We start from the raw sequence: 11,957 nt of genomic DNA, 5'->3' as shown, positions 1-11,957 counted from the left end.
TTCTACTTCATACGCGTTTTCGGCTTCACGATGATTCATAACGAACAATTTTCCCTTCAATTGGGTGGCGTTATTCCCACCTCCGGGTTTGGTGTTGTTGATTCCATCCTGCTGGCCAGCTTAATCCTTGTTGACTTGAGTGTGAGTTTTTCCCATTCTGGCCTAGGTTATATGTTGATTCGCCAAATGCTTTCTTGTAGCATTCAAACTCACGATGCCCTTGCTTCTTACAGAAATAACAAGTAACTAGGTTTCCCTCACAATCCTTTCCTGGATGGTTATTCTCACACTTTTGCAAAAGTAGTTCCTTTTAGGCTTATCCTTGTTCCCGTTACTTCCATTTTTATAATTTCCCTTCCATTTTTGGGTGAAATTGTGATTTTCTTCCCTATTTTGGTTAAATTTCCCTTCCCTCTTTCCATGGTTAAAATCCCCATCCAGCTTAGGTTTCTTCTCATTCCCTTGGAAGTTTCCATTTCCCTTCCTCTTTTCACCAGAATTTCCATCAAGCTCTTTTCCTTTAATCCCATATAGGTGAGCTGCACGCCCATAAACATCATCTAAGGATTCAAAGTTAACTCCCCCAAGCTTCCCTTGCAAAGTCAAAGTTAACCCTTGCTCAAACCTTTGAGCTTTTATGGCTTCAGTTGGGACTATTTCAGGTGCAAACCTCATTAGCTCTATGAACTTGGTGTAATACTCATTCACAGTCATGGTGCCCATTCTAAGGTTTGTAACTTCTAGGCATTTCTGCTTCTTTAGGTAGGGAGGATAAAACTTAGCTCTCAAAGCTTCTTTCATGGTTTCCCAATCAAAATCAGGTTTGGCCATTAGGTCTTTCTTTCTTTGTGACCACCATAGGTCAGCTTCTTCCCTTAGATAGTACACATCATTATTGATTTTTAGATCCTCAGGGCAATTGATAGCATCAAACAGTTTGTCAAATTCTCTAAGCCAATTTTCTAGACTTGCAGGGTCTTCCTTTCCATCATAGGTAGGTGGTTTACTAGCTGCTACTTTCTTAAAGACATCGCCAAAGTTTTCAATATTACCCTTGCGAGTTACCTGAGTTGTCATAGCTTGAGTCAAGTTTTGAGCTATTTCGGTTAGGAGCCTAATCGTCGTTCTGACTTTCCCTGATCTCTTCCTTCCCCGATTACGGATTATCCCTCTCACCATCTTGCCTGGATAAATGCGTACTAATAGAAAATTTGCAACTAAAACCTAAATTCAAAGTAATGCAATTAGAATATTGCAACACTTTAGTACATCAAAATCATAACAAAGTACAAGACAATTCACAATTTTCACCAAATTCCATAAAGAAAAGAAAAATATCTCGACCAATTCCAAATAAAGGAAACTCATAATCATTAGAAGGTTAAAATTGCCACCAAACTCCTTCCAAGTACATAATTATTAAGTAACCGTTATGCACAAAAATTCACTAAATCACAACTAATGTCACGAAAACAATTTATTTAGTTATTGTTGAAGAAAATCGAACCTATCAACCTAATGCATGAAATTTATCATGTAATTCTAGTAAATGCATAAATTAATTTATTAAATAGACTTTCAACAAATTCTTTTGATCTTTTTCTAAAATTTGCATAAGTTCAAGTAATCGATTTTTAGTGTGAATACATCAAAACAACATCTTCCCAGGTAGTTAGAGAATTATACACAGCGTCGGTATGAGCTCCTCTTATTTAACCTAGACAGAAGACATTACGAGTGATGGATTCACACCAATCATCTTTTCTCAAAAGATAGGAAAATAGTTTTTAATGAAAATATAACTTTCTTTGAAAATAGATTTTCATGCTTAGAATGCGAAACTCTATCATATATGCCCCTTAAATTCTACCCTTACTCTCAAGTTTATTTATCAAATTTTATTCCTAGGTTCTTTCATGGCTAAACTGATACCATTTTGTAACACCCCCAAGATTTCTCTCTTTTTAAAACCAACATTTAATTGAATAAACCCAACCTTGAGAGAAACTTAGGAGTATTAACGCCACGTGATTACGTTAAAGGCTAATTAACCCAACTAATGCAGGGGACTCAAATACTTTTCTTTATTGAATAATAATAATCGAAATAATAATAGTGTATATTGAATAAACCATTGAAATTAAAATACTAAAATCTTAACTCACAAATGAAACCAACTTAGAAAAATAAATCCTAACTAGTGAACTCTCCATTAATCCCGTATGCAAGCATGTCACATCATCACATCAAGTTCCTGAAAACTGCTCACCAAAAAGTGAACAGGGCCAAGCCAAAACAAATAGGAAATACGGGTTAGCAAAAGCTAAGTACGAATATATGCAAGACATGTAAAACATTTATATATAGTTGAACATACTTTCACAAAGCATTTAATTCAAACTTGCTTAATTTAAATCATAGAAGATTCATTTTCAAAAATTAGAAACTTTCCATAATTAGTAACTTTCCATAAATAGTAACTTTCCATAAATAGAAACTTTCCATAAATAGTAACTTTTCAAAAGTATAAGCATTTCAAGAATTAAGATTTCCAAAATAGAAACTTTCCAAAAGTAGAAACATTCCACGAAAAGAAATATTCCAAATATATGAACTTTCCAAATATAACAATATTCCAAAAGTAGAAACTTTCCAAAAATAGATTCCAATTAGAATATGAAAATCAAACACCTCTTCTTATCTCCCCTTCCTTAATAAATGTGCACACCTCCAAGCTAGTATTCCATCACAAATCTATACATTGGGGTACTAACCAAATAATAGTCAACAAGTGACCCTCGACTTACACAACAAGTGATGCGTATGAACATAAAAGTTCCATGAAATCCATTCCACCTTGAGACTTTATAAAAGTATAATAATGTCATGAAAGACCATCCAATTCCAACCATATGATAAACCAACAATCCTCGTTAATTTAATCAATTTTTTTTTTTTTAAAGAAAACGACGTATTTTGAAATAAAGATTTATAACTCATCAAGACCAAACAAGCTATTTCAAACACCACTTGAACAAATCCATCATCATATTAAAATCAATAAAAATATTTAACCTTTCAAAAATCCTCAAACAATTTTCACAAATCAAGAAACAATTTAAAATCACTAATTCACAATTTTCAATTTGAAAACAATTAATAATTTGAAGTTAATAATCAAACCATACATAGATTTCATTCATATAATAATCTAGCCACATACACGTACCTTGATTAAATAATATCTCACACAAATATAAATTTGATCCTGCTACGGATCACTCACGAGTTCCTAACAATTAATAAATAAAACTCTAATTAATTCCTGATTGAACAATTAAATTAATAAAAATAAATCTAATGCCCTTAAATTTAATTCATGAGTTATGCATGCATAATAACAGTATTATAAATCAAAATTTCGAACTATGGTTTTAAAAATAAACTTTTAAAAATTACGGCATTAATTTAGAAGAGTTTAAATAGTAAAACTGACCGTAAAAGAGAAGACTTTGAAAAAAATTGGGGTGTGGAAGTCACGACACCAAGGTGTAGACGTCGGCGGCAAGGAGTGCACGACGGGGGTGTCGCGGTGGTGGTATAAGGGTTTTAGGTAAGAAGGTTTAGAGCCAAAGAGGGAGAAGAAGTTTAAGAGCGGGCTTGGGAAAACTCTCAACTTTTGATGTGAGGAATGATGAATGAAGTAGGGGGTATTTATAGGTGTAGGGTTAGGTTTAGGGTTATAATGGAACCCTAAGGGGTATGGCCGTGGTTGGTGTTCAAGCTGTGATAGGATTCTGAATCTAGTCATGATTTTGGTGATATTCGATTTAGAGTAAAATTGTTTAAAATTTAAATAAAAAAGATAAAATCACGAAATTTTAAAAAGAGTCTTGAATAATTAATTAAGATTTATCCTGAAATTTTCAGAATTTATCTCAAAGAATTCGGATTTTTAGGGAATTTTGAATTGGTAAAACTCTTAAAATCCAATTTTAAATAGAAATCTTTTTTTTCCAAAATAAATCCGAAATATATTATCATAAATATATTATTATATAAAAATGATTTTATAAAATACTAAAAGTAATTTTCGGATTTTTAAAATAATTTTAAGTTGATTAAAACTCTTTTTCTCCAAAATTGATTTCTACTAGAATTAGGAATCTATATCCAATTTAATAAAATACGATAATAATAAATTAAACTTATTTTTTGTAAATAATATTCCTCAAAGACATTTGCATATTTTCTCTCCAAAATATTTGAATATATTTGCGTCCAAAACAATTTAATATCAAATATATATTAAAAAAAATGCATAAAATGATTAATAAAATGTCTAAAATTATGGGGTATTATAGTCTACCCCCCTTAAAAGAAGTTTTGTCCCGAAACTTAGACAAAATACCACACTATATATATTCCAAAAGCGGAAGTATCTCAATTTTATCGACTCTTTTAGAAAGAAGAAGATGCTAATGCACATGCATAAAATAGACCAAATTTGCTAAAACTTTACAAAATCACGCTAAAAATGGGTAAAAGCGCGAAACTCTATCGCATTCTACCCCCTTAAAAAGAAAGTTACGACCCCGTAACTCGCCTATTAAATTTTGAAAACTGAAACTCTTTGAATGAATGTGATGCCCTACTATTACAATAAAAGTTTAGCTAGCAAGTAGATCATAAATAGAAAAAGTACCAGCTTCTACTTCATACGCGTTTTCGGCTTCACGATGATTCATAACGAACAATTTTCCCTTCAATTGGGTGGCGTTATTCCCACCTCCGGGTTTGGTGTTGTTGATTCCATCCTGCTGGCCGGCTTAATCCTTGTTGACTTGAGTGTGAGTTTTTCCCATTCTGGCCTAGGTTATATGTTGATTCCCCAAATGCTTTCTTGTAGCATTCAAACTCACGATGCCCTTGCTTCTTACAGAAATAACAAGTAACTAGGTTTCCCTCACAATCCTTTCCTAGATGGTTATTCTCACACTTTTGCAAAAGTAGTTCCTTTTAGGCTTATCCTTGTTCCCGTTACTTCCATTTTCATAATTTTCCTTCCATTTTTGGGTGAAATTGCGATTTTCATCCCTATTTTGGTTAAAATTACCTTCCCTCTTTCCATGGTTAAAATCCCCATCCAGCTTAGGTTTCTTCTCATTCCCTTGGAAGTTTCCATTTCCCTTCCTCTTTTCACCAGAATTTCCATCAAGCTCTTTTCCTTTAATCCCATATAGGTGTGTTGCACGCCCATAAACATCATCTAAGGATTCAAAGTTAACTCCCCCAAGCTTCCCTTGCAAAGTCAAAGTTAACCCTTGCTCAAACCTTTGAGCTTTTATGGCTTCAGTTGGGACTATTTCAGGTGCAAACCTCATTAGCTCTATGAACTTGGTGTAATACTCATTCACAGTCATGGTGCCCATTCTAAGGTTTGTAAATTCTAGGCATTTCTGCTTCTTTAGGTAGGGAGGATAAAACTTAGCTCTCAAAGCTTCTTTCATGGTTTCCCAATCAAAATCAGGTTTGGCCATTAGGTCTTTCTTTCTTTGTGACCACCATAGGTCAGCTTCTTCCCTTAGATAGTACACAACATTATTGATTTTTAGATCCTCAGGGCAATTGATAACATCAAACAGTTTGTCAAATTCTCTAAGGCAGTTTTCTAGACTTGCAGGGTCTTCCTTTCCATCATAGGTAGGTGGTTTACTAGCTACTACTTTCTTAAAGACATCGCCAAATTTTTCAATATTACCCTTGCGAGTTACCTGAGTTGTCATAGCTTGAGTCAAGTTTTGAGCTATTTCGGTTAGGCGCCTAATCGTCGTTCCTACTTTCCCTGATCTCTTCCTTCCCCGAATACGGATTATCCCTCTCACCATCTTGCCTGGATAAATGTGTACTAATAGAAAATTTGCAACTAAAACCTAAATTCAAAGTAATGCAATTAGAATATTGCAACACTTTAGTACATCAAAATCATAACAAAGTACAAGACAATTCACAATTTTCACCAAATTCCATAAAGAAAAAAAAAATATCTCGACCAATTCCAAATAAAGGAAACTCATAATCAATAGAAGGTTAAAATTGCCACCAAACTCCTTCCAAGTACATAATTATTAAGTAATCGTTATGCACAAAAATTCACTAAATCATAACTAATGTCACGAAAATAATTTATTTAGTTATTGTTGAAGAAAATCGAACCTATCAACCTAATGCATGAAATTTATCATGTAATTCTAGTAAATGCATAAATTAATTTATTAAATAGACTTTCAACAAATTCTTTTGATCTTTTTCTAAAATTTTCATAAGTTCAAGTACTCGATTTTTAGTGTGAATACATCAAAACAACATCTTCCCAGGTAGTTAGAGAATTATACACAGCGTCGGTATGAGCTCCTCTTATTCAACCTAGACAGAAGACATTACGAGTGATGGATTCACACCAATCATCTTTTCTCAAAAGATAGGAAAATAGTTTTTAATGAAAATATAACTTTCTTTGAAAATAGATTTTCATGCTTAGAATGCGAAACTCTATCATATATGCCCCTTAAATTATACCCTTACTCTCAATTTTATTTATCAAATTTTATTCCTAGGTTCTTTCATGGCTAAACTGATACCATTTTGTAACACCCCCAAGATTTCTCACTTTTTAAAACCAACATTTAATTGAATAAACCCAACCTTGAGAGAAACTTAGGAGTATTACCGCCACGTGATTATGTTAAAGGCTAATTAACTCAACTAATGCAGCGGACTCAAATACTTTTCTTTATTGAATAATAATAATCGAAATAATAATAGTGTATATTGAATAAACCCTTGAAATTAAAATACTAAAATCTTAACTCACAAATGAAACCAACTTAGAAAAATAAATCCTAACTAGTGAACTCTCCATTAATCCCGTATGCAAGCATGTCACATCATCACATCAAGTTCCTGAAAACTGCTCACAAAAAAGTGAACAGGGCCAAGCCAAAACAAATAGGAAATACGGGTTAGCAAAAGCTAAGTACGAATATATGCAAGACATGTAAAACATTTATATATAGTTGAACATACTTTCACAAACCATTTAATTCAAACTTGCTTAATTTAAATCATAGAAGATTCATTTTCAAAAATTAGAAACTTTCCATAATTAGTAACTTTCCATAAATAGTAACTTTCCATAAATAGAAACTTTCCATAAATAGTAACTTTTTAAAAGTATAAGCATTTCAAGAATTAAGATTTCCAAAATAGAAACTTTCCAAAAGTAGAAACATTCCACGAAAAGAAATATTCCAAATATATGAACTTTCCAAATATAACAATATTCCAAAAGTAGAAACTTTTCAAAAATAGATTCCAATTAGAATATGAAAAGCAAACACCTCTTCTTATCTCCCCTTCCTTACTAAATGTGCACACCCCCAAGCTAGTATTCCATCACAAATCTATACATTGGGGTACTAACCAAATAATAGTCAACAAGTGACCCTCGACTTACACAACAAGTGATGCGTATGAACATAAAAGTTCCATGAAATCCATTCCACCTTGAGACTTTATAAAAGTATAATAATTTCATGAAAGACCATCCAATTCCAACCATATGATAAACCAACAATCCTCCTTTTATTTAATCAATTTTTTTTTAAAGAAAACAACGTATTTTGAAATAAAGATTTATAACTCATTAAGACCAAACAAGATATTTCAAACACCACTTGAACAAATCCATCATCATATTAAAATCAATAAAAATATTTAACCTTTCAAAAATCCTCAAACAATTTTCACAAATCAAGAAACAATTCAAAATCACTAATTCACAATTTTCAATTTGAAAACAATTAATAATTTGAAGTTAATAATCAAACCATACATAGATTTTATTCATATAATAATCTAGCCACATACACGTACCTTGATTAAATAATATCTCACACAAAGATAAATTTGATCCTGCTACGGATCACTCACGAGTTCCTAACAATTAATAAATAAAACTCTAATTAATTCCTGATTGAACAATTAAATTAATAAAAATAAATCTAATGCCCTTAAATTTAATTCATGAGTTATGCATGCATAATAACAGTATTATAAATCAAAATTTCGAACTATGGTTTTAAAAATAAACTTTTAAAAATTCCGGCATTAATTTAGAAGAGTTTAAATAGTAAAAACTGACTGTAAAAGAGAAGGTTTTGAAAAAAATTGGGGTGTGGAAGTCACGACACAAAGGTGTAGACGTCGGCGGCAAGGAGTGCACGACGGGGGTGTCACGGTAGTGGTATAAGGGTTTTAGGTAAGAAGGTTTAGAGCCAAAGAGGGAGAAGAAGTTTAAGAGCGGGCTTGGGAAAACTCTCAACTTTTGATGTGAGGAATGATGAATGAAGTAGGGGGTATTTATAGGTGTAGGGTTAGGTTTAGGGTTATAATGGAACCCTAAGGGGTATGGCCGTGGTTGGTGTTCAAGCTGTGATAGGATTCTGAATCTAGTCATGATTTTGGTGATATTCGATTTAGAGTAAAATTGTTTAAAATAGAAATACAAAAGATAAAATCACGAAATTTTAAAAAGAGTCTTGAGTAATTAATTAAGATTTATCCTGAAATTTTCAGAATTTATCTCAAAGAATTCGGATTTTTAGGGAATTTTGAATTAGTAAAACTCTTAAAATCCAATTTTAAATAGAAATCTTTTTTTTCCAAAATAAATCCGAAATATATTATCATAAATATATTATTATATAAAACTGATTTTATAAAATACTAAAAGTAATTTTCGTATTTTTAAAATAATTTTAAGTTGATTAAAACTCTTTTTCTCCAAAATTGATTTCTACTAGAATTAGGAATCTATATCCAATTTAATAAAATACGATAATAATAAATTAAACTTATTTTTTGTAAATAATATTCCTCAAAGACATTTGAATATTTTCCCTCCAAAATATTTGAATATATTTGCCTCCAAAATAATTTAATATCAAATATATATTAAAAAAAATGCATAAAATGATTAATAAAATGTCTAAAATTATGGGGTATTACATGCATCTCCATCTACTTCAGGAAGGCAAGTGGAGCCATCCAAGAAGAAGATGAAGAAGGATCGTTCTCCATCTACATCGCAATGCTTCAATTGTAATGAGATTGGTCATTACAAGCGAGATTGCCCCAAACTAAAGGAAGAGTAGAAGGACGGAGACGTTGCTTCTCCTTCAGGTATGTATGTTATACATTGTAATCTTGCTAATTCTACTTCTTGGGTATTAGATACTGGTTGTGGCTCACACTTATGTTCCGATTCGCAGGGACTAAGGAGAAGTAGAAAGCTTGATAAAGGCGAGATGGATCTACGCGTGGGAAATGGAGCACGGATTGCTGCATTAGCCGTAGGATCTTATTTTATTTCTTTGCCTAGTGGTTTTGTTCTGGAACTAGAAAACTGTTACTATGTTCCTAGTATCACCAGAAACATTTTTCAAGTTTGGATTCTAAAGGTTTTAGTTTTCAATTTAAAGACAATAGTTATTCTTTTGCTTTGAATGGAATGTTTTATGGTTCAGCACAACAAGAAAATGGTCAATATGTGCTAGATACGAGCAAACACATTTATAATATAAATACCAAAAAGCCTAAAATTGGTGATTCGAATCTCACACTTCTGTGGCATTGTCGATTAGGCCATATAAACACAAAGCGCATGGAATTACTTCAACGGAAGGGAATTCTAGAATCATTCGACTTAGAGAAGATTGATCAATGCGAATCTTGTTTACTTGGAAAAATGACAAAGCAACCTTTCTCAAAGGTGGGAGAAAGAGCAAGCGAACTACTAGGGCTAATACATACGGACGTATGTGGGCCTATGAGTACGAAAGCTAGAGGTGAGTTCAGCTATTTCATAACGTTTACGGACGATTTCAGTAGATATGCCTATATTTACTTAATGAAACACAAGTCTGAATCGTTTGAGAAATTCCGAGAATTTCAAAATGAAGTAGAGAATCAACATGGCAAGAAAATCAAAGCTCTAAGATCGGATTGAGGAGGTGAATATCTTAGCCACGAGTTTGATGACCATCTAAAGGAATACAGTATTCTTTCTGAATTGACTGCTCCGGGGACACCTCATTGGAATGGAGTGTCGGAACGGAGAAACAAGACCTTACTCGATATGGTCAGGTAAATGATGGGTCAGGCCGAACTTCCTTTACAGTTCTGGGGACATGCATTGCAAACTACAGCACTCACACTGAATCGTGCTCCGTCAAAAGCTGTTGAAAAGACTCCATACGAATTATGGACTGGGAAACTTCCAAAATTGTCTTTTATGAAGATTTGGGGTTGCGAAGCATATGTCAAGCGATTAATTTCGGACAAGCTCGAACCAAAATCTGACAAATGTTTCTTCGTTGGGTATCCAAAAGAAACAAAGGGGTATTATTTCTACAACAAGTCAGACAACAAGGTTTTCGTTGCTCGTGACGGTGTCTTTTTGGAAAGAAATCATATTTCCAAATTGACAAGTGGGAGAATAATAGACCTCGAAGAGATTCGAGACAAACAACGAACTCAGAACTCTTTAGAAGCAATTCAGGTTGATGAACCTCCAAGGTCTTTAGAAGAGCCAGTGGGAGTAGTTCCTCAAAGCGTTGTTGCCCCTCGTAAGTCAAGTAGAACTATTTTTCAGCCGGACAGATGGACAGGCGTCCTCTTGACTGAAAACTTAGACGTTCTCATATTAGATAGTGATGAACCTATGACTTACAAGCAAGATATGACGAGCCCAAGCTCCACTAAATGGTTAGAGGCCATGAAATCTGAAATAGACTCCATGTCTGAAAATCAAGTCTGGGATTTGGTTGATTTGCCGGATGGGTTCACACCTATCGGATGCAAATGGGTCTTCAAATTGAAGAAAGACAAAGATGGAATTGTATACATATACAAGGCTAGATTGGTAGCAAAAGGTTACAAGCAAGTTCACGGCGTTGACTACGATGAAACCTTTTCTCCAGTCGCGATGCTTAAGTCTATTCGGATAATCCTTGCGATTGCCGCTTTTCATGACTATGAAATATGGCAAATGGATGTCAAAACTGCCTTCTTGAATGGTGTTCTTGAAGAGACTGTGTTTATGACGCAGCCGGAGGGTTTTGTCGATCAAAAGAACCAAGGAAAGGTGTGCAAGCTTAAGAAGTCCATCTACGGACTAAAGCAGGCATCAAGGAGTTGGAATAAACGATTTGATGAAGCGGTCAATAAGTTTGGCTTCATCAAGAATCAGGACGAATCTTATGTATACAAGAAGGTCAGTGGGAGTAAAATTGCATTCCCAGTCTTGTATGTTGATGACATACTGCTTATTGGAAACGACATTCCTATGTTGGAGTCTGTAAAGACTTGGCTTGGAAAGTGTTTCTCAATGAAGGACTTAGGAGAGGCACATTACATATTGGGCATCAAGATCTATAGGGATAGATCTAAGAGGATAATTGGACTAAGCGAAAGCACTTACATTGACAAAGTGCTAGCTAGGTTCAATATGATGGAAGCCAAGAGAGGCCATCTACCTATGTCACATGGCACATATCTAAGCAAGAATCAGTGTCCCAAAACATCTGATGAGCGTAGAAAGATGAGTGGAATTCCAAACGCTTCGCCTATTGGATCCATCATGTATGCTATGATTTGTACAAGGCCGAATGTTTCGTTCGCACTCAGTGCAACGAGCAGGTACCAGTCAGAACCAAGTGAGGCACATTGGACTGCTGCCAAGAATATCCTAAAGTACCTTAAAAGGACTAAGGATCAGTTTCTGGTTTATGGTGGTACATATGAGTTGATTGTTAAGGGCTATACGAACGCAAGCTTTCAAACCGATAGAGATGATTTCAGATCACAGTCTGGGTTTGTGTTCTGCCTCAACGGCG

General features: G+C 33.8%; 1 protein-coding gene across 1 annotated transcript; it reads right to left on the bottom strand.

Moving 5' to 3' along the window:
• Positions 1–246: 246 nt before the first annotated feature.
• On the bottom strand, positions 247–1,179 carry LOC110776152 (uncharacterized). Its single transcript, XM_021980702.2, has one exon. The coding sequence runs from the start codon at positions 1,177–1,179 to the stop codon at positions 247–249; it is 933 nt and encodes a 310-aa protein (XP_021836394.2).
• Between the last annotated feature and the right edge of the window lie 10,778 nt (positions 1,180–11,957).

The sequence above is a fragment of the Spinacia oleracea genome, chromosome 2 (genome assembly GCF_020520425.1).
Source record: "Spinacia oleracea cultivar Varoflay chromosome 2, BTI_SOV_V1, whole genome shotgun sequence".
In the NCBI taxonomy this organism is placed as follows: Eukaryota; Viridiplantae; Streptophyta; class Magnoliopsida; order Caryophyllales; family Amaranthaceae; genus Spinacia; species Spinacia oleracea.
Note: the sequence above shows the minus strand (reverse complement) of the source record. Positions and strands in the feature narration are given on the sequence as shown.